General features: G+C 36.5%; 1 protein-coding gene across 1 annotated transcript in view; it reads left to right on the top strand.

Annotated features, from left to right (window-relative positions):
* The window catches only part of LOC122360826, a 38,748-nt gene that overhangs the window by 994 nt on the left and 14,558 nt on the right, over positions 1-23,196 (top strand). The window contains exons 5-51 of the mRNA XM_043261685.1: positions 133-298; positions 1,082-1,219; positions 1,302-1,479; positions 3,054-3,178; positions 3,254-3,357; positions 4,114-4,279; positions 4,384-4,569; positions 4,779-4,931; positions 5,009-5,153; positions 5,657-5,815; positions 5,915-6,033; positions 6,132-6,311; positions 6,388-6,543; positions 7,138-7,322; positions 7,409-7,591; positions 8,194-8,285; positions 8,379-8,548; positions 8,635-8,788; positions 8,935-9,014; positions 9,128-9,308; positions 10,152-10,307; positions 10,392-10,522; positions 10,700-10,858; positions 10,981-11,164; positions 12,263-12,474; positions 12,592-12,780; positions 12,897-13,039; positions 13,172-13,331; positions 14,102-14,185; positions 14,337-14,474; positions 14,730-14,846; positions 14,956-15,173; positions 15,274-15,452; positions 15,640-15,852; positions 15,935-16,086; positions 17,235-17,312; positions 17,434-17,513; positions 17,629-17,710; positions 17,807-17,944; positions 19,100-19,259; positions 19,363-19,466; positions 19,556-19,699; positions 19,823-19,936; positions 20,881-21,009; positions 21,110-21,268; positions 22,226-22,387; positions 22,534-22,696. Of these exons, the coding sequence (XP_043117620.1) occupies positions 133-298; positions 1,082-1,219; positions 1,302-1,479; positions 3,054-3,178; positions 3,254-3,357; positions 4,114-4,279; positions 4,384-4,569; positions 4,779-4,931; positions 5,009-5,153; positions 5,657-5,815; positions 5,915-6,033; positions 6,132-6,311; positions 6,388-6,543; positions 7,138-7,322; positions 7,409-7,591; positions 8,194-8,285; positions 8,379-8,548; positions 8,635-8,788; positions 8,935-9,014; positions 9,128-9,308; positions 10,152-10,307; positions 10,392-10,522; positions 10,700-10,858; positions 10,981-11,164; positions 12,263-12,474; positions 12,592-12,780; positions 12,897-13,039; positions 13,172-13,331; positions 14,102-14,185; positions 14,337-14,474; positions 14,730-14,846; positions 14,956-15,173; positions 15,274-15,452; positions 15,640-15,852; positions 15,935-16,086; positions 17,235-17,312; positions 17,434-17,513; positions 17,629-17,710; positions 17,807-17,944; positions 19,100-19,259; positions 19,363-19,466; positions 19,556-19,699; positions 19,823-19,936; positions 20,881-21,009; positions 21,110-21,268; positions 22,226-22,387; positions 22,534-22,696 (6,968 nt within the window). The remainder of the gene's footprint in view (positions 1-132; positions 299-1,081; positions 1,220-1,301; positions 1,480-3,053; positions 3,179-3,253; positions 3,358-4,113; positions 4,280-4,383; positions 4,570-4,778; positions 4,932-5,008; positions 5,154-5,656; positions 5,816-5,914; positions 6,034-6,131; positions 6,312-6,387; positions 6,544-7,137; positions 7,323-7,408; positions 7,592-8,193; positions 8,286-8,378; positions 8,549-8,634; positions 8,789-8,934; positions 9,015-9,127; positions 9,309-10,151; positions 10,308-10,391; positions 10,523-10,699; positions 10,859-10,980; positions 11,165-12,262; positions 12,475-12,591; positions 12,781-12,896; positions 13,040-13,171; positions 13,332-14,101; positions 14,186-14,336; positions 14,475-14,729; positions 14,847-14,955; positions 15,174-15,273; positions 15,453-15,639; positions 15,853-15,934; positions 16,087-17,234; positions 17,313-17,433; positions 17,514-17,628; positions 17,711-17,806; positions 17,945-19,099; positions 19,260-19,362; positions 19,467-19,555; positions 19,700-19,822; positions 19,937-20,880; positions 21,010-21,109; positions 21,269-22,225; positions 22,388-22,533; positions 22,697-23,196) is intronic.

Raw genomic sequence — 23,196 nt, 5'->3', positions numbered from 1 at the left:
ATCTGGTTGAGGCTGTCAGAATGTCAGAACATCTGAACACAATACTTCATTTGATGACTGTGCTCACAGGCTATTGCTGCTGTAGAGAGTTGTTAAGAGGTTGAAGGTCCATCTGGTGTTTTGATTTCTCAGAGAGTCATTGGAGAAGAACCCCCTGCGGTTCTGGCTCGAGGGGGGAAAGGTCACGAAGCTCTGCTCACAGGAGGCTGAGCAGGTGTGGACCCTCAACATCAAGAGGTCCATTCTGAGCATGTTTCAGACCTCTCGCTCCGGACGAGCCAGAGAGACAGTGAGAGAGGTGAGAGGAACTGCATGCATGTTGGTACATAATGTGATAATGTGATAATGTAGAGTAAACTTTTAATAAAAATGCAACACCATTCACGTTTAATTCAGGAAGGGGACATTAAATTGATTAAAAGTGACAGCACAAGACATTTATCATTTCTATTTCAAACATTTGATTTCACCAAATAATTATTTCAATAAGCGTATTAGAATACTTGTTGATTTTTATGACACTGAAGACTTTCAGTAAAATTGTAGTAAATCGTTGGAATAAATTAACATTTTAAACGTATTAAAATAGTTCATATTAAAACAATAATACTTGCGATATTACAATGAAATAATTAAGCCTTGGTAAGCATAAGATATATATTTTTAAAAAACATAAAACATCTTGCTTGTGGACATTATTGTAATTTTAAACAAAAGCAAATAACCAAAACATTTTTCTTAACTAAAATGTATCAAAATCACAATGTGTGTGTTTTTTGTAGAGTTGTTTCTAGCTTAGAATTAAAAATTTTAGAAATCGTAATTGTAAGATAAAATCTAAAATACGAAATATAGATGTCATAAATTGCATACATTCTGAGATGTCCATCCAGCTGTGAGATACTAAGTGTAATTATAAGTTACAGTTGCAAGATAGGAAGTTGCATTTGTGAAATATAAAATTACTATAAAGTTGCAATTGTAAGATATGATTTTAGAAGTGTATAAGAAATATGTGTGCATTTGTGACAAATCATTTGCAGAGTTTATGTATTCGGTGTGAAATATGATTTCTTTGCAGACTGATGTATATGGGACATGTGTGAGTTCTTATGAACAGAGAGCACCGTCGGTGGTCAAGAGCCGAAACCTCCAGCAGTGCTTCGGTGACAGAGTCCGTCAGTTTTGGAGGCGCTCTGTCCCTCTGAAGGAAGGCATGGTGAGCCCCACTTTTTCTAACGTTCACAAAACTGACCCTCTGTGAACTGCTTTCAGTTTGAGCTGCTCTTTATTTTGATTAGACAGTGAGCGCCGGTCTTGCGTGCATCCAGCTCTATGATGGAACAGTGCTGAAGAAGGTCAACTGTACAGAAACGGTGTCACTGGTTCCCCTGCCAGACCTGTTAGAAGCAACAGAAACTAAAACCGTTTCAAGCCTAACTCTCCTCAGAACCCTTGAAGTGATTCCAGTGGATCTGGGTAAGACTAAGATGGCTTGTGCGATCATATTAACTATTTAATATATGTATATGTTTATAAGCAAAAAAGTACTGTTGGCTACATTTTGATGTAGAGATTTAAGCTACATGTGGGTTGATGATGGCAACATATAATTGGTGAATGAACAACTTTAGCCAACTCTATTAATTAGTCACTTCTTGTGAACATGTCAGACTGGTTCTAAAAGATTTGATTTTGTTTGGTTTGCTTAACAATTATGATGATTAAGTTGATATGCAATGTTACTCTATAGTTATTTGGAGGCTGCATACAGACCCATGAGCCTATGCCAAATCTTTTTTTTTTTTGTTTTTGTTTGGCTTTAGATGTGTTGTTTTCTAAAAAATAATGGCCACTATATATTTGAAGTGTTTAATGCATTCACTTTTTGTGCAAGAATTCAAAATGTTATGCTTTGGTCAGTTTCAATGAAGGCAGTCTCTCTTTTCGTTTAGTTAGATTATATAACTCTACTCTTTTAACTTACCAGGTTACCAGAATTAAATGATAAAACTATCATATGAAAAGTGTGATAGCATGATAGTCACACCTATTAGTTGCTTATTACTAGAATATTAGCCATTTATTAGTGCTAATAAAGCACATATTAATACCTTATTCTAAATGACCTTACTCTACATCCCTAATGCCGCCCAATACCTAAACTTAACAACTACTTTAATAATTAACTATTAATAAGCAGCAAATTAAGAATTTATTGAGGGTAAAGTTGTAGTTAATAGTTAACAAGTGTTATTCTGTAGTGTGAAAGAGGTCATATGATGCTATTTGTTGTAATGCAGTGTGTTTATGTGGTTTAAGTTTAAAAAAACACGCATTATTTCCCACAAACTGTACTTTCTCCCCTAAGCCCCGCATTCTGAAACAGGTTGATTTTTACAAAGCTCATCGTTCTAAAAAAGCGAGCTGTGCTCTGATTGGCCAGCTATCCAGTGGTTGTGATTGGCCGAATGCCTCAATATCGCAAACACATTACAAACGAGGCATCTGTTGCATTCAGTGGAGACGTAATTACTGATTAACGTGACGTAGTACTGTTTTTGCGCCTCATAAACATAACACCATGTCTGCACTCGTGATTACCTCGACAAGCACAATCATTCACCGCTTGTGTTTGAATAAGTAGCAATTTATTTGAATAAGTAAATGTAACTTACTTAAAGGATAGAATTGCCCCATTGCCTCTGAGCACAGCCAGCGTAGGCTGCACTAACAAACAAAGTAGTTTTATTTCACAACGACACACAGCTCGACCAGCACTACAGCTAGAATAATAGCTCCACCTTCTTTCTTTGGGTAAACATTTTGGATGGTGTTATGAAAACACTCCCCCATTTTGTGATATCACAAAGTGGGGGGCGTGTTTAAACAAGCCATTTTAGGGCGTTGTGTACAGATCATACATTTTATAAAGAATATTGGTTTTGAAACTTTACAGATCTTCTTTTTGCTCCAAGGGCACTCCAAAGAGAAAGGAAAATTTTATCATGTTTTTTTTCATACGTAATGCGTAACGACCTCTGTTATTACAGGGCAGAACACCGGTTACTTGACCAGTATTGTGTTTGAGGCTGAAGGCAGACACGGTGGACCATCGGTTCAGGAGGTCTCCAACACAGTGAGGAGACTGTGTGCTCATCTCGCAGATCAACAGCAGGTCAGGCTTACTGCATTAAAGCTTTTCTTTCATTCAAGATCGTCGGTTTCTCTCACTTTTGTTCCTCACCCTTAGCAATCAGAGCTTCTCCTGAATTTGGTTCTTCAGTTGAGAACCTTGTCATCCCATCAGTTGAGAGACCTGTGGCAGGAAGCATCCTTCAAATGTCGAGACGACTGGTCGGTCTTTTAACAATTAATATGTACATTCAAAATAACATAATGCAGACATTCTTTTTTGTTGATGATATATACTTCATATACTTCAAAGAATACTGTAATAAAATCATGGCACATGCTCCAAAAATAGTAACAATAATATTGACCTGATCAGGTACAAAGATTTTTTTTTATAAAAAAGAATAAATTCAACAGAAATTCAGATGGCCTACATTTTAGTGAAACAACTGTCTTTTGTAAATGCAAATATAATTTAGATTTTTTTTCTTTTTAATATTAAAGGAGTAACAATTGTATTAGATTTTGTGTTCACTTGCAGCAATTTTGAAATCACCTGAAAAACGTTGCATTTTTTGTGAAGGAAATAATACGAGGAGGGAAGAAAACACATATTTGCCTTGAGGGAAGGGAAATGTTTAGTAAGGGAAAGCAAAGTTTCTTGCGGAGTGCTTTTATGAGAGAACTCAAAAACTCAAAAAAATTAATTTTTTAAAGAATGCAGTGGTTTTGCAAGAGAATTCAAAATGGAAAAAAAAGAATACTATACTCACACAAAAGAACTTTTACTTAAAAGTTTTATTTCAATAAAAGCAATTATTTTGCAAGAGAATTCAAAGTTTTTTTTTAATACTTTTGTGAGAGAATTCAAAAGCAATGAAATGTATATTCCCATTATACAGAAATTACAGTGATTGTTTTAAATGTATGTTATATATTTCTTTTCTGATGGTAACGTCGACTCTGGTGTTATGGCAGGCAGCCTCTAGTAGATGCACTGTCAGCCTGTGGAACTGAGGATTGCATCCTTGTCACTACAAACCTGATAATCAACAAAGAAGTTGACCAGGAACATGTTCTACCTCTCCTCAGTACTATCAGTTTTGCTTCACATCCTACCTCATCCATGATTAGCCACCTCAGTGTATGTTTTTGAGCTGTTCGGTTAATTCATTAAATGAATTGTAATACAAATGTAAAAGTATTTGAAACAGAATGCTGGTTATCTGCCGGTCTTATCTCCTCCAGGTTTTGCTGCAGATACCTCTTATCCGTCCAAAAGCTCTGTTGGTTGTGTCTTCACTGGTCCATGGCCTTTGTCAACGGGAACAGGGTCCATGTAATGATATTTCTGAAGTCCAGCAGTTCGTCCTTGTACTGAAGCAAAGTCTTGATGCAGGATGTGAAGTGGATGATCGTTTGCAGATCACAGAGGTACAGTCAGTGCTGAGAAGATTGCATATTGTAGTCACAAAGTTTTGGTTGTGATTGTGATGGTAAAGTTATGTTGAGACACTTACAATGGAAGTGAATGGGTTTCATTTTTACTCTAGACTTTGTGGTAATCAAAAGCATTCCACAAATGCATGGATTTCGTACTGAACCCAGAACACTGCTTTAAAGTGTTCTGTACCTCTGTGCAGCTGCTGCATGTGTTGAAAGCAGCGGAGAATGCTGGAGCGGCTGCATCAGATCTCATCCCCACTCTGAGCCGCTGTGTGCACAATCAGTCTGTGCCGCTGGAGCTTCGGCTGGCGGCTGTACGAGCATTCAGGAGAATCCCGTGCCATCATGACGTCAGTATCACCAAACAATACATTATATATTTAACGTTATGTATATGTATATTTAACGTTCTTTCTCATATTATCAGAGGACAGCTCTTGCTCAGGCATTTCAAAGCCTGCAGGAGAATGTGGAGCTCAGAATCGCGGCATATCAGCAGCTCATGACTTGTCCAAACCAGGAGGTTTTCACAATTGTGAAGACAACGCTGAGCAATGAGAAATCTAGTCAAGGTATTGAGTTATCGAATAGCCTTTATTATTACTAACTCAAATGTACTACGTTATTTCAACACCAATAAAGTTAAAATATTAATAAGAGCATTATGGTATTCTGTTTGGTGTGCATAGAATAAATCACACAATCACTCAAAAAAGTTTAGTACCAAGTCTTTAAAATTATGTTAATGGAATTGAAAAAAAATTCCTTAAAATATGGCCTTAAAAACTTCATATAAATTTAAAGAAACATTTTGTCTACCCAAAAAGTTAAAAAGTGCTTTTAAAAAGATCTTCATTCAATTTAAATAAAAACATAAACATTCGGTTATTAACAATAAATTAGCATTAAAATGATATCTAAATCAGTAGTAAGTTACAAATGGGGCACAAATGACACCATTTCTTGAGAACAAATCCAATATGTTCTAAATGGAAGCAGCTTTCGTTTTTCTAGCACTCTACAGCAAAAATAAAACGAGATACATTTTGTTACATTCTCTTTGATATCTGCTCAGTTGGGTCATTTGTTTGGAGTCACCTTTTCAATATCCAAAAGACGGAAGATCCTTTGAAAAAAGACCTGATGGAGTCACTGCCGGATGATATCTTAAGTAAAGACTTTGAAGCTGAAACATGGAAATACTCCTCACATATGGACTATACAATAGACACGGGTACTAGGCTACACATAATTTAACATTTCCATCTGTTTGTAATACTTTTTACACTGATTTTCTCCCTTTTGTAACTTCTGTGTTTTATATCTGCTCCAGGAGTGGCTGCTGCTAACATCGAGGGAGCTGTAGTTTTCTCCCCTGAATCTTTTCTTCCGCGTTATGTTATGGCAAATCTGACAGTTCACATCCTAGGCAGAGCATTCAATCTTCTGGAGGTGAAAATCAGATCTGTTTGTATTTTCCACAAAACGTAAAAATCAAAATTTCTCCCGTTTACTGTACTGTTCCTGGTCTAATTTACTTATTTTTTTAGATAAGCCTAAGAATGGAGAACCTTGAGCTTGTTCTGAAGAAAATCTTTGAGGAGCATCCTCTAGCTCCTGCTGATCACTCCGACTCTATGAGGCAGGGACAGAACGGTCGAAACAGGGACGAGAAACAAGGAGGCAGCGATGGCTGTCGGTCCGCAGGTTTCAGTTCCATCAAGACTAAGGTGAGAGTCTTGCAGATTATAATATTGTGTCTGTTATTTGGCTCCACATCAGGCATGACCAATATTTCTGTTTAAGCTCACAGAGCAGAGGAAAAGAGACAGTAGCCTCCGATGTTTTATGAACGTGAAGATGTTTGGCAATGACCTCGCCTTCATGACCTGTGATGACCTTCATGCGTATCAAAGAAAGCTGTCACTTAATACAGCTGGTGTTGTTGTCAAGTTGTTAAAGGTAAGCAATTCTTTCTTAAGGCGTTACTTAAAGTATTGTCAAGGTCAAATTTTCACTCTTAATTAACCATCAGCTACAACTTGCCACATTAAACTCATAATTTGCTGCTTATTAATAGTTAGTGAGGATAGCTGTTAAGTTTAGGCATGGGCTAGGGTTAAAGGATCTTAATAATTGTAATAAGGCATTAGTATGTGCTTTACAAAATGCTAATAAACAGCCAATATGTTAGTAACGTAAAGTTAGCAGTGAGAAATGGTCGTTAAAATTGTTTTTTCAGTATTATAGCTAAAAATATGAATAAACAATGTGAATAAATCACTTACTAACCTATCACTGATTTTATAAATACAACAAGTGATTACCCAAATACAACAAGTTTAAACAAGTGCTTTTATATAGCGATAAGCTTTGCATTTCTTCTTTTAAACCAATGATGCTTGATGTTGGATTTTTCCAAGAGATAACATGGTGTAATGTGGTGAAAAACTAATTGTAACCTTATCATATCAGCCAAAATGTAAATATGTCTGTAGGATATTTTCCACTTTTAAGTTGTATTACTATAAGTTTTAATATCTTTCCTTTTCTCAGGGTCAGGAGATTAAAATCAGTCAAAGGCCAATTGTTCTGGCAGAGGAACTGGTTTTACCTTCTCTCTCTGGATTACCCATGAGGCTAAGCATCAACATGTCCACTCTGTTCTCTCTCAGACTTAAAGGCATCGCTAACTACAAGAATTGGTCGCATTTCTCACTGGCTGGCTATGTCAAACCAAAGTATGTTTGATGACGTTTTGAAAAGATGTGTTCTGTCAGGTTGAAGTCATGATGGCAAGTCATCCCCTGTTTGTGCTTTGACACAGTGCACTGGTTGCCCTCTCTGTGAGAGCTGGAGTGGATGGAGCGTTTGGTCGTGTGGGGTTAGAGTGGGTCTCTCAACTCAAAACCTTCACCAGTTTGGATGGAGCTATATATCTACACCATGGACAGAGCCTGAAGGTGGTTCTCAATACTCCAGAAGATGTCATGGATGTATTGACCTTCAAGTATGAACATTAATTTACATATTGTTTCAAACTATATAAATTAAATTTCATATGTTATTTTAGATGAATAAAGGTACAAATGTCCTGGTACCATAATAAAACAAAAAAAAATCCAAAACTGCTTCTGTTTCTGAATATTTGATAAACATCTGTCATGTGGTATGACTACAGTTCTGAGCAAGTCAGAAACAAGACATTAAATCAGTTATATCAATTATATAACTGTCATCTAGTGCAACTCCCTGAAAAGTCAAATGTACTTTATGAATTTAATTACTAATAAATTGTAATTATTTTATGATTAGTATGTGTACATTTACATGTATTTAATTTGTAATGACTATATGTTTTTACTTATGTGGTGGTTGCACCACAGAACATTACATTATAAATACATTTTAAATAAATAACATTTTGGAAGGACTTTTTTGTACTATAAGAAACCAAAAGAGTACATTTATATTCTTTAGAAATATAACTTGTGTTTTAAACTGTATATTCTGAAGAAAATGTAATTATTTTCTTTAGCATAGACACTTTTATTTATGACTGACCCATAAACAGTTGCTTTATTTTGACCCTTGATCATCTACACAAAACAGCTCCAGAATGTTTCGTGTGAGCGGGGACAGTAAGGAGGAGCTCATAGCTACAAGAAATCTCAAGGAGAAGAGCACCTGCACTCCTAAAACATGTGAGTGAATGACATAAAATATATATTTCTTTGCTGTTTTTGTGGGAAGAATGGAAACGTTTGGTGTTGACTTATTTGTATGGTTATTTGCAGGGTCTAAGATGGTTGGATGGCAGTTATGTTCTGATTTCACCTATCCTTTGACACCGATGGGAAAAAGTTTTCCAGCTTTGGGCCCAGTTCTTTTTAGTTTCAGATTGCAAAAACTGGACAAAGGTCTCAATCAGTACCTCTTGGAGGCAGCCTATACTTTTGTACCCCAGGTAGGGAAGATTTCTGACGACATTCGAGTTAAGGTCAGAATAACTTTCTCATTAAATTGCTCTTTCTGTGCTTGGGTCTTCAACAGAGGATTTCCTGGATGCCGCTGGAAGCCACTCTGCTCCTCTTTCTTGGCACACCTCAATCCACGATCCCCAGAGACGTGTCCCTGGATTTCAATCTCAGTCCAAAAAGGCTGATTCTGAAAATAACACATCCTCTAAAAACCGTTCTCGTTCAAGGTTTCAAAACTACTTAAAAATGGATTTCTTATGGATATTTTGAAGCTGAATTCAATTCATGATACAATTGTACCGATGTAGCATTTACTTTATGACATGATTTTGGTGAATGTTTAGGATATTTTCCCACCTTTTGTTTATCACAGCGCAGATCGAAGAATTAAACAACCAACATTCAGGCAGAATCGAACTACTGATAGATAACATCCACCATTATTTTATCAAGGTAAGTGAGAAAACATTTGCTTTGTGATAAAATTTATGAAAAAGTCTCAAGAAGAGCTATTGTGCAAAGTAGATCTTGTTTTATTCATCAAATCATTCACCGTTTTGCCCAAGGGACTACTGGAGACAGTGAATCTTCCATCAGAGACGAGAGCACACTTTCATCTCGATGCCAAAGTAGTAGCAGATGGGCATCCATTCTCCCTCTCAGTCAACACCACTCATGCTCGCAGCAGGAGGTTCATAATACAGGCTTTGCTTAAAAATGTCTTCAATAAGGATGCATCACTTTCAGGCAAGATTTAGCTAATACTTTTTAACCATAAGTATTTTTTTCCCATTCACTTCCACATTTTCATTCATTAGAGATTTCAAAAGATTTGTCAGTGTAAAATGGCTTGCTCTGAGATGATTCGCATCATTACAAACTAAGATACTCTTCCTATAAGCATTGTAAAAGATTTTTTCAATCTTTTACAGCGTAAAATGACACATTTATCAATATAAAAATTTTTTTTTACACGGCTCACCTAACTATCAGTTTGGCACAGCAGATATTTTTACATCTAAATGCATTAAAAACTACCAAAACACTTAATATAGTACGTTTCTAAAATCAAATCATTTGCAGTTTGTCGCCCAGTTTGTCACAGAGCTAAAAAACAAGTAGCAGGTTTCAAGAAACGTGTCATAACAATAGTAAAAAACTGGAATTGATTACATAGCCCAGCATCTTAAAAAATCTATTTAATAATGTTTGGATTATTGCATAATAATAAAAACTTTCCATCACATATGTGTTGCTTTCAGAAAATAAGAATGAAAATTTGTAAAATTTGTATATGTATTAGCTTCAATGTATTAAATATGTTTATGGATAGAGGGACTGACAGATTGACTGATATATATATATATATATATATATATATATATATATATATATATATAAAAAGACAGATAGATAGATCTATTTTAAAATATTTAATATGTCTTTGTACTCAATTTCTTTATGGACAAAATGAATGTTTTATTATTGTATAGTTGTTACTTCTTGGAATATAATTGGAACAGTTGGAACATAATTTATTGTGATGTGATTATTTGTGGCCAGCTTTTTATGTTCTGCTTCATTTCACAGTGCAGTTGGAGAGAAGCTTGGAAGATGGCCAGAGACGTTATTCTATTGATGCCGGCTTTCTCTTGCCAAATGCTGTCAGCATCAGAGCTCTTGGGTTACTGAGGCAAAGAGACCCAGAGTGGAGCTCCGCTGTGAGGGTCAGGTATGGTGTACAAGGTAAGTGATTTCTACAAATAACATGACACTTTAAGACTGCTACGCAACAGACTTGTTATCCACTTACTGTATTTATTTTTTCAGAGGATTCACTGAACATTCAGGAGTGTCACATGACCCAGAACCTCCACAGCGAGTCTGACCCGGTCCAGACGTACCGTATAACAGCAGTGCATGAACTACACTGTTCCCATTTCAGCAAAATAAACCACAAGGTCAAATTGAATGTCTCACAAATACAAAAGTGCTATTTTGTTTCACGGGTTTAAAAAGCTTCCTGCAATTGATTCTAGTACTGATTCCAACTTGGTTTTTGCATTGCAATGCACATAATACGGTTGATGAAAACAGATATGGCGACCTTCTGACTAGAGGATTGTTTCCACCAACAGATTCACCTTAAACATGAACGGAGCCCAGTCAACGTGCAGTCATCACTTGATGTAAGCTTCGGAAAGCAGTGGAACCAGAGCAGCAACAAACACAGGATCCTCTTCAGTCAGTCGCTCAGAAACCAGTCTGGACCCGGCCTCACTAGTTATGCTGTGGAGGTTCAGCTTTACTAAAACATTCAGATTAAATCTAGACTATGTGCATCAAATGTGTTCTCCTGTATTGTCAGATGTTCTTGATTATGATTACGTATCATAATAATGTATACTGGCTTTTCCAGCTCAGCCTGCGACTTCTAGACAGAGGATTGAGTTACAGAACTCAGCTTCTGCACTCTTATTTCAAGAAGCAAAAATCTGAGAGCAGCACTCACCTGAAAATCAACTACAACAATCAAATGCCTCTGGTAGCTGGCGTCCATTGGAAGGACGTGTCAACAAAGACCTCCCTTCAAAAATGGGAAGGTGAGTATATATTCCCTTATATTTTTCCACAGAAATAAACTCTCATTTGTGAAGTTGTAGATTTCATAAAAAGATATGACATATTGGTACCATGTTTATTATTTTTGAATATTAGAGATTTTTTTCAGTTGTCATATTGGTCAATTGGTAGGATTTTGTGCATATTTGCTTTTTTTAAGGCAAAGTTCACCAAGTTATTCAAGTAAATCTAAATACTTGTAAATTTCCATATACCAAATTTCCAAAATATCCATATTTCTTATTGTACATTGTAATATTGCAATGCTTAAATTCACTCGAAGCATTTTTTATTGAATATAGCTTTTACCCCTGGTTTTAGAGACAAGGCTTAAGCCTAATCCTGGTATAAAATGTAAGTCTGGCCTGTTTTCTAAACAACCTGCACTAATTGATCTTACAATTTATCAGTGCCTTTGTTTTGCCTCATGATGGGCGCCAGCAATGTATTTTCTAATGCATGTTTATAAAAAATGGCTTAATTGTTAATTGACCTATGGCCTAATCCTGATTTAGGCTAAGCCCTGTTTATTAAACTGGACCCCAGTGTTTTAGTTTGGCTTTATTTAGAGCAGAGATTATAAACCAGGGGGCCAGGGGCCCACTAGGCAGCCTCAGCACACTTCCAAGGGGGTGCAGGATGACTTAAAAGTATTTTAATTTAATACATTATCTTTCATCTTTATTACATTGCACAAAATCAAGATCACAATTTACATAATATTTTCCCCTCTCAATACTGCAGAGGGGAACACTGAAGAACATGCAAACGTGTAATGATTTTTTGAAAATATAAAATCATGTCTGTTGATAACATATTGTTTGTCATAATTACCATGTAATTATGTTTTAACCTGTATGAGTTGAGGTTTGATTTAGACAAAACAGTAAAGAATTTTATGTCTGCCATTTATCAGTTATTAGTTATAATTTAACAATAATGATTGGCTTATCATTTTCTTGAATTTGATAGCAGTGCATCCCCATAGATTTTCTTGGAAAGGGCACATTTTGAAAGAATCATGTTTATATTACTATTCTAGTTCATGTAAAACTGTACTTCATTCATTATTTTCACAGGTTCATTCAACATGGATACCCCCTGGCTCTATATATACGTAGTTCAAAAACTAACTCAGCCCCAGCGTGGCATCACGCAGTTCAGCTCTGAGGTCACCACGCGGAAACTGGTGAACATCCGGAGTGTTACGCTTGAGGGTTTTTTCAAGGATAGAGGCAAAGAACGACAAGGCCAGCTACATCTTTTTACACCAACTGCCAGTTATTTTAAGGTGTGCGTACCTCCTATCACCTCTCACTTCAACTTTTTAAGTATTTCTTCTGTTTAGCTGTAGATTTGAGAAACTTTGCATAAATACATGATCTTAAGTGCAATGGTGTCATTGAAGGTTGGTGGATGGAACATGTTGGGCAAGCGTGGAGTTAAAGCTTCATACTCCATCAGCTCAGCCTGGACACCAGCATTACATGGGCAAATCTACATAATCAACGGCAAGCAAGTAAAGACCCTGGAAATAAGTGCAGGCTATGGCAAGCAGGACCTCAATATCTCCGCTGTTCTCAGTACTCTGGATAAGGTACTAGAAAATGCATTATCCGCTCTTGCATTTCCTAAATGTGCACTGGTCCAAATCTTTACATGTTTGCATGAACGTTAATCAGTTTTGGACATTGTTTTTTTCTTTTGGAGCAGAAGCTAAAGAAGAGGCTTTTGATGATGACAATGATCTTGTCGGATCTCAAAAACCCTTATGCAGAGCTACAGATGGAGGGTGCCATAGAGGAGATACGGAAGGAAAGGAAGTTTTATCAGAAAAGATGGAAGCTAAACTTCAGGTGTGTCTGGAAAATGAAAATGACTGTGTATAGTAATGATAATGGTGACATCAATATGAAAACAATTTATCCACAGCGCTGTATTACTCAGTATCCAGAAGTGTGTTTAGCTATGTTTGCTTCTTCCAACAGACAACCATTCAAGTTTCTCCCTCAGAGTCTCATCCTACAGGAGACATTTACAAGCGATCTACATCAGAAAGTGTATATTTTGGAGTCAAAGCTTCTTGTCCATGGAAACAAAAAAGCCATTCACGTCCTTACTCTGGGTTTTCAGCCACAGCAACCATATGTGAGTCTAACATCAACACACTGTGTAGTAATTGTGTTTATATGCTGTACTGTAGAGTCACCAAAGTCGTGGCTGCGCTTTATTTTACAGTATTTGTAAGTACATGTACATGTACTTAAAATTTACCTACAGTGCACTTGCCTAGGAAATTACTAAAATAACTACATCGTGTAGGGTTAGGTTTAGGGGTAGGTTCAGGGGTATTACCTATTTATTTTAATAACTTTACTATAATAAATACATAGTATGGAACAGGACTGTAAAATAAAGTCAAAAGATCCATTGTAAGCTTTCATTAATTGAACTTTAATGTAAGTTATAAGGCCATACACACAATGATTAAATGCTACTTTAGAAACAACATAACCAGTTGCTTTGGTCTGTTATTACTTATGTGATTAATCAATGACTCAACCAATACTTTACAATCACTTTGCTTTTCTAAACAGTTTGAATTAATTAGCTGAGTGAATGATTCAATAACTCATTCATAAAGATGGTCACTTGTTTAATTCCTGAATGATTCAGTGTTGTTTAAAAAAAGGTTGAGTAAATGATTCGGGGAATGACTCAAAAAGACAGTGGAACACAAACATGAAAATGAGCAAAATTAGCTTCTAGACTACATTCTATGGGGGGTTGTGTGTTGCCTAAACATGCTACTGATCCAGACACTTGTTTCATTTCAGAATAAATCAGTATTTTTGAACAAATCGGCTGAATGCATGATTAAATGAACCATCATAAAAATATATTGCGGTTTATTTTAGGTGTGCTCTTCAATAGTCCAATCTTTCAGCACTGAGAGAATTCCACAAGACTCAAAGATCTGCGTTACTGTCCAAAACCACCAGGTAAACTAGCAGAAATATTTTACGTATCTCATAGCAATGCCACGTGATTTAACTATTATGAGTGTCATTTTAAATCTTATAATGATTTTAAAGTGGGTCCACATTTTTGTCTTTGTTATCGTCAATGTTCTATCTTCATCTCTTTGTGAAGACTGCTCGTGAAATTCAGGGCAGATTATGGACTGGAAAAGATGAAATACTTGCAGCCTTAGGTCAAGTACAACTTCATGACCTAACTACATCTCAGCAAGGTGTTACAATAAAAGCCAACCTGTCCCAGCTGTTTGAGGTAAACAATAATGTAACAACAATGACTTTATTTTTTAAGTTATCTTTTGCAAGTTGAATGTACTCTGTTCTAGATTACCTGTGTAAAGTTTGCCTTGCCAATATACAGTACACTGCTGTGTACACTGAACATTATTGGATCTTCAGAAAAATGATCCTTCGTGAACATTAACACAACAATAAAATGCATCTTTCATGTATCTTTTGTTATTGAAATCTTCACAGCAAGTGGAATTAAATTGCGAATCTTTTTCAGCCGGATTTCCCTACCTCTGTCAGCCTTGATTTAGAGGTGCTCGGGAATCACAGGAAGAACAGCGAGTTTGAATATTATTCTGAAGGGAAAGTAACCATTGACGACAAGAATTACCATGTAAACACCTTCAAAAGTGGCATCTTGCAAGCAATTATTTGCATATTTTTAGTTCAGTTTTGTTAATGATGGTATCAGCTGATTTTTCTTATTTTTCGTGACATTCCAGGCTAATGCAGCAGTAAAAGTATCTCCTCTTGGAAACATTGGAAGTTCTATCAGCCTGAAAGCAAATGAAAAAAATGCAACACTTCGCTTTAATCTAGACAACGAGGTGGCAAAAGGCATCAGTGCTATGTTTGTCCATGCTGGCTTTCATCAGACCTTATTCCCAGGAGTCACTTCTGATGGTCATATTCATTTAGCTGCTAATTTGTCTTCAGAAAGGTAAACTGATATCAACAGTTATGTCTTATTGTGAAATGACATGTCCACTAATAATTTCTTAGCTTCTATTACCAATATTATCTTATTTTCCCCTCTCTAGTCTTTTCTTACAGTGTACAGTGAAAAAAAAAGAGGAGACATTTAGTGCTCACTTGAGTGGAACTCTTCCTCAGCTATCTCTTTCAGCAGATATTTTCAACTCAATACAAGATCTCACTGCTTTACCTAATTCAGCTAGTCTGGTTGGAGTACTAAACCAGTCAAAGGGTCAAACTGAAGGTAAATCCAAGATCAATGTTCTAATGCATTTACTTTTCAGTTAAATTTTAGAAAGTTTAGCGTCTTTCAGAGAGGTCGACTTATGATTAATTGAAACCAAACCAAAAATAATTGAATTATTACAAATACAATATCTGATTGAATGTGTTGATATGTATATGTTACGTGTTGTGGGTTTGTGTTGCAGGAGAGCTGACTTTAGTAGTGGATGATGCTGTATATGGACTGGAAGTGACTCGTCGGCATGAGAGGAACTCCGGAGAAGATCTTAGTGCTTTGCTATGTCTAGTTGCTATGGAAGAGTCACTGTGTGTAAACATCAGCAGTAATGTAACACATTGCGGGTGCAGAAGTCTTCACGCCCAACTGTCTCACTCTGTCCCTTGGCTTCGTTCTGCAGGTACGTTCTGCCCCATAAGCAGACTCTTGCTATTGCTTTGTAGTGGAGTGCAGTATGTTTCTGTCTCTGTCTGTCGGAGCAGGACTTCCGTTGAACAGCAGCGCAGGTGTGAATGTGAACTGGAATAAGAACGGTGTCTGTGCCCAACTGGAACTTCACGCAGGAGCCAGCGGACTGACAGCCACGCTGGAGCAGAGTTCCCCCCACACCACACAAACCACAGGACGCTCTCAGGTTAGAGAATCAGTCATTCAGTAACTGACAATTGCTGAAAGGCTCGCATAGCTCTCAGATCTCGATGACACCAGCTGACACAAAAAGAACAAATGAAGTATTTGTGTAGTTTCTTCTCCTCCTTTTTCCTTGTCTATGTTATTGAATTGGCTGAACTTCCGGGCTGTATGCAAACAAAGAAGTTGCTGTGTATCAATGAATTCACCAGATATAAATGACGAAAGACAAGATTTTCAGCGAATAATGAGTAATGATTCATATGAACTACTTTTTTATGGTTTTTATGGTAATGTTTGGTCCTTTTGGAAACGTCACAGTAATAGTCTTTCATTCGGCTTAACTTCATTCATTCTCACTAATGGTGCCTTACCATTAATGTAATAATTTATTAAACATCAAATTTACTCACCCTCATTCTTCTGTGGAACATGAAAGAAGCTATTTTGAAGAATGCTGAAGAAAACTAACATTTTGAGGCCAGATTTACCGAACAAGGCAAATTAGCGTTAAGAGAGCAATTCCATAAAAGCGCATATGGGAGGGAAGATTCTGCGGGTGATCTTTCTACACAATGTTTATTAAGCAAGTAGTTATGGTGACCATTGAGTTCCACCGCATTGGTTTTTTTTTTTACATTTTAAGTTTCACAGAAAAAAGAAAGTAATGAAAGTTTGGAACAACACAAGGGTGAGTAAATCATGAAAGAATATACATTTTTATGTTATCTATTCCATTAATATTTCTTACACTGCTTAAAATGTTTTTATTAAAATATTTTACATTATAAAAATTTTAGGAAAGGGGATCATCATAGCCAACATTTTCATAGCTCTTGAACTAAAAGATTTTGTTGTGGAATAAATGAATGCGCTGGTCTTGAAACCACCAAATAGGTTGAACATGGATGTGTGTTTGTTTTGAAAACACCTGTAATGCCTACCTTAATCATACTTAAACACAGAGTAATAATTATTTGTTGGAGAATAAGCAAGCATCAGTTTAGTATGCATTAGTATCCATATGGATGCCCCAGAAACCCCTTCTAGACTCTGGGTCATTTCCCATGTTGATGAAGGGAAATGCCTCTGATTCCACACTCCTCTCCTACGAGCAAAGCAAACTGAAGGCACGGAGGCTTGTTTTTACAGGTGAACTGCACAGAGGGGATCAACTCGGGACGCCTGCTGGGCGTCTGCTCTGGGCAAGACCAGGAAGACTCGCTGAAGGTACGTGGGTGAGAACATCCAAGAGCGTTTCCTTCTTTTGAAGAATGCATCATTGTGAACATTGGATTGTGTTTGTATCATATGGTGAGGGACGTCTGAACCCATCCTGATTTTTGTGTAGGTTGGAATCAGAGCCGGTTTTTATAACTCCCAGAGTTCAGCTTTCTCATTTGATCTTCAAGGTCACCACAATGCCTCCAGGTAGAATAAACTTGTTGGAGATATCACTAAATGACAGAAGTTCATGTTTTTTTTATACTGTAGTGTATAAAAGTGTATATAGTGACTATCGAACCAATTTTGATGTCTTTTGTAGCATTGGACTATTGGCAAACATTTCCCACAACGTATCTGCTTTACATCCATTCTTGCCGTTTGAGTTTCACTCAAAATCACAGGTATTATTTAATGTTTAATGTTATCATATGACTGCACCGCGATGGCTTGTATGTTACATAAAACAAATTAGCAGCTAAATATATGTTCCATTACAGCTGAGCCGTGCACAGTCTTCAGTTAGAGGTACTGCAGAACTTCTGGTTGGCGCGACTGGCTTGGCTTTCGAAGCAGAGATCTCCAGTACGAACTCTGGCTTTAAACAAGTGCTCGTGTTCAATCACTCAATACCTCAGGTAGTGAAATTATTTGATAGTTTTAATATTATCTGTTCTTTTATATGAAGGTACGGTCACCTTTACCAGTGGTCAGTGAACAGTCACAGTCAAAAATTTCAAAAAGATTTCCCCAAACGGATTTCACATCGGATTCAAGTTGTTTTCACTACACCATAGACAATGAACTATTGGCTTTTTTTGCCCATTAAAATATAGCCGAAATGGAACTAATTTGCAGTTCTGGGTAGTAGTAGCTAATAATTTGGATTCCATAATCAGATTCCAAAAATGAAATATTTATAATTAAATTTGATTACATTTTCGTAATCAGATTGCAGTTACTTTTACATGATTATAGTTTACAAATTACAAACACATTCAAATGCACATATTTGCATTATCTTTTATTTGCATTAAAAAAATCATTTTGTCAGCTGTGTCTCTTTCACTTAATATATATTTACATAAAATACATAATATCATGGTTCTCTGATGTTATTTAATGGTCATGTGACACACAAGTAAACAAATAAAATATTTAATATTTTTTTAGTAAGTCTGTATGTTAATCTTTAATATAAAAAAAATAGTTTCATTCATTTTTGACCTGTTTTAGCTTTTAAAAAATAAAAAATAACCCCCTGCAGTATCTTCACGAATCCCAGTTTGGGAAACCTTGGCATAATGCAACGTTTACTGCAATTCATGTTGTTAATAACAATGAATACAGTATATTATCTTTTTTTTTTTTGAGTTATTGAATTAAAAGCAATCAGAAATTAGTCTGATTATATTACCTAAAATAATGTAATGGTTTGCTTTACCAACTAAAATTTTTGTCATGTAATTTGGACTCAGTAATGGGAATATAATTTATAAGTGATCTACCCTGCACTGCTAATTTGATAGTAACTTATGTGTGCGCTCACATTTACCATTGCACTGTGAAATTTTTGCTAGTGAAATGAAGTCATCTTAATAGGAATCTGTGCAATATTGAATTTAATGTGAGGTGAGAAACGTACTGCTTGAGTAAGTGCATTACACTGCTGATAATGGACAATATGACTTATTTGCCCAAGTTTCACTAATGGGAATATACCGTAACAACGCATGAGTGTGAAACTTTTTGTTGTGTTACATTTAAAAAAATTATTATTTTTGTACCGCTAGCTGCACGTATTGCCCAAAAATCTGACAGTGAGGACGCGCTACGGTGGAAAGAGAGGGTCACACACTCTCACGCACCGAGCACAGTGGGAGACTCAAGATTTGACACAAACCGACTCCTCAGATGATGTTACACACTTACAGAGTTATCCAGAACTGACAGGTGGATATGACGTACTGCTATTGGCGAAGGAAGTTCACACATGCCATCTGTTTAATGGTCTTGATCGCTGTATTCTAAAATGCTGCCATGTCTCCTATTACAGGAAAGGTTCAGGGCTGGGGTCTGGATCTTAGGGTAGAGAATGACACTCAAAGAAAACTAGGCGATCTAAGTCTCGACTGGATACTGTTTGGACGCCATGATCAGGTGAAGCCAGGCAGATCTTTTAGGAGTTTCCGTTTCGGTCATTTGATACGACATCTACCAGATACAAGTCACTCGTGTGTTGTGTTCAGGTCGGAGTTCAAGGCTCTTGGACTTTGATGAGCAGACAAACGGATTCATTAGAACAGAAACAGCCCTTTGTTTCAACATTGACTCACTTTCACATACATGCCCTGTCCCATGGGCCCGACCGCAGACAAAAACGCAACAAGCAGGTGCACAGCTGCCTTTCCCAAACACTCTCTATAATCACCACACTTTCAAGGCCTCCCCAGCTCTTCTTTATTCAAGTATTTCCTCTCCATACGAATATAAACACGAATGTTGTGTTTCTATAGACCCATCTTTCACGGGAGCAAGGAAAGCCTGTAAATGTTTCTGTAACAGTGAGCGAGCACTGGCACGATGACTACAGCAGAGGGCAGGCCTGCATCTTTCTCTCACCAGGACAGGTACCCGGCAGCACTTACCTTTCAGTTTACAAACTGTTATTACCTGTGAAGTCAGGAGAATGACACGGCACTCTGGAGTACTTGACTGGTAAATAATAACTCTTAGCGATCAAATATTTTTGTATGCGGCCATTAAACTATCATTTCACGACTGTGTTAGTCACTTTTCAATCTCTCCATTCTGACGGATATCTGTTTCACAAACAGTATCATAAAAAGGTTTGGGGTCGGTGCAATATTTTTATATTTTTTAAAGCTCAAGTCCGGGTTACGCTTTATTTTGATAGTCCTCGTTAGACATTCTGTTAACTATAAGTAACTTAGTTACTAATTCTCATTAATTACATGTCTACTAACTCTCAGAGTACTGAGAGACTGTGGTTTAGTGTTAGTTGAAATACACTTGCAAAGTTTCTCATAGTCAGTATGTTGTATATTTAGGACCTATAAAAATGAAGTGTTAGAATATTAACATGTTGAAAAGTTACTTACTGTTAGTAGAATATGTAAAGTGGAATATCGAAATTAAGTGTTACCCAAGGTATTATATGATCAAAAATATAGTAAAACCATTAACATTTTGAAATACTATACTATAATATTTTTATTCAATACATTTTTTTATTTGAGTATAAAGCTGATATTTCAGCATTATTATTGCAGTCTTTAGTGCCACGTGATCCTTCAGAAATCATTGTGATTATTTTATTAATTGAAAATCATAAGACCATTTATTTTAAATGAAATCATTTGTAACTGTAATAAATGTCTTTGAAGTCCCTTGTGGTCAATTCAAATCCTCGCTAAAATCTTTTTTTATTATTTTAATATTAGTGAACCCAAACTCGATAGTTTAATTTTTAAACGTGAGCTACATTGAATTTTTGTGCATGTGTATTTCTTCTCCGAATGTAGCTGGTGATGTTTGTATTGCATTGCATCAGATACAGTCGTTGCTCCCCCTAGTGAAGATGGAAGGATGTGTTGCCGTGGCTCAGGAAGGGAAGACCTACTCCCAAAACACAGAGCTCAAATGGAAGGACAAGAGGATTACTCAAAGCATGAAATACCAGGTGTGGATTACTTAAGAAATTTAAAACATGTTTGTTGTACTGCCTTTATTTAGGATTTTGGCATCTGTGATGATCTTTCTTTTTGTTGTCTGTCGTTTAGGGAGGAGTAAAAGGAATGCACACCCTCCTTGTGGAGCTGGGTGCCCAAAACATTTCTCCGTCTCCCTGCCCGTCTCACTCTCTCCTGACCCAGATACACACCAACCTGAGGGACCATCTTGAACACCATATTCAGATCGGCCTCTGTCCTCCACAGCCTGTGAGATCACACACTCGCTGTCATTAAATCACATTAAAATGCGCATATAACAAATTAACGCTCACACATATCAACCGCAGAAGGATAGATCACCCAAATGTAAAAAAAGCGGTGTTCTTTTACTCTGCGTTCTCACGTCGGTACAAAATGTTTTAAATGATTTACAGTGACAGGAATGTCTTTAAATAATACATTTTTTCCCTGGTTGAAAAAAAGGTGTGCTTATTTGTACCGAATATGCACTTCGAATGTATTACAAATCTTTAAAATTCGTTTGTTTTTTTAAAAAACTGCAGATAATATTAACAACATTAACAAAATAAAATACCACATATAAGTGTAATTAAAGATTGCAATGTCAAGTAGTAATGTCAAGTTAAATTTTATTTGAGCACATTTTAAATCATTATGTTTTAATTATTAAGTAATAATTAAGTATTTATGATATTACAAATAAAGATGTACTTAAATCTTACTTAAGTGGGTCACGCTTAACGCTAATTTCAACTAATTGCATTTTATATGCAAATTATTTTAATATATTTAATTAGTTTAATATATTTAATTGTCAATATCATGCAATTATGTGCCCGAAATGTTGCATAATGCGGTAAGAATTTAAAGACCAATTCCTACTAGATCTCTCAATCCAACCTGTGCCTTAACCTAACAACTATTAATAACTAATTGCATCAGTTTATGGGGGGGGGACTTTCAATTAATAGTAAATATGTGTAACGGTATGCACTCAAGTACATATAGGTCTTTTTCTATTCAATTATGCTATTTACTTAATAAATGTACTATGTCAAAAGCGTGCAGGGGTTATTTTTGGTGGACTTTCTTTAAGACCTAAAGAAATGTAAAAATGTGCGGCCAGTAACTGAGTAACCAAAGACAAGAATTTGGGTATTTTTCACTTCAGTGGTAACATGAATAAATTTTTTTCCCTCAAAGGCCTTAATTTGGTCTGGATCTCACAGAGTGAACTCAGGCAAGGAGCTGTTGTACACTCACACCCGTGTGTCCGTGTCCGGACACCCTCAGCACAACACCTTCACGCTGTCGCTCAGAAACATCAGCAGCAGTCAGCGCTCCAACTACTCACTGATCGCAGAGGTGCCTAAATCAACCAAATCATTACATAAAAGAGCGTAACTTTTGATGGGAGGTTGTTATTATTTCTAGAGGGTAGAAAATATCGTTTCGTAAAGCCGATGGAATTTCTTCGTCGTGATAGAAAAACTAATGTGTGTGGTTCACAGTGGCAGGTAGGGAACTGGAGTGTGGAATTGGCCTGCAGTTCCCTTTCTTCTGGCAGGAATGTGGCAGTCCAGGTTCATGCAAAACTAGACCGCAGTGAGATGCTATGGCTGCAGGGGGCGCTGGGAAAACGCTGCCTTCGAGCCGCTGCGGGATACGACACAGGTGACGATGGCTAGGATCGTGCATTTTATGCTCACAAGTCTAGGGCATTGAAATGATCGACATGATTACACGTGTATTGTGCACGACACGCATGTTATCATCTCTATCAACTGTATTGTTTGATAGTTTATGCATTTTAATCAAGGAAAAAGCCTTTTAGTATAATTGTAAACACAGGTGTTATCCTTAATAAAGTAAATTTAAGCATAACGTTTATATTGTTAGTAAGAAAAAACACTTACTGGTTTGAAGCAACTTAGGTTTCCTTGACTGTCTAGAAATTTGTAAACACATAAATCATGTTAAAATGTGAGTATCAAATATCAAAACGAATTTTTTCATCTCTAAATCACCATTATGTTTTTCCCCTTGTTGGTGAGTGCCAAATTTTCACTATATCCTCTTATATGAGCCACAAAAGCCTGACATACGAAGTGTGAAACATTTTAGACTTATCATTCTAAATTGTCAGACTTTACAGGGTTAATAACTGCAACAAA

The sequence above is a fragment of the Puntigrus tetrazona genome, chromosome 2 (assembly GCF_018831695.1).
Source record: "Puntigrus tetrazona isolate hp1 chromosome 2, ASM1883169v1, whole genome shotgun sequence".
NCBI classification, from domain to species: Eukaryota; Metazoa; Chordata; class Actinopteri; order Cypriniformes; family Cyprinidae; genus Puntigrus; species Puntigrus tetrazona.
The sequence above is the reverse complement of the archived record's forward strand: the minus strand, read 5'-3'. Positions and strand labels throughout refer to the sequence as shown.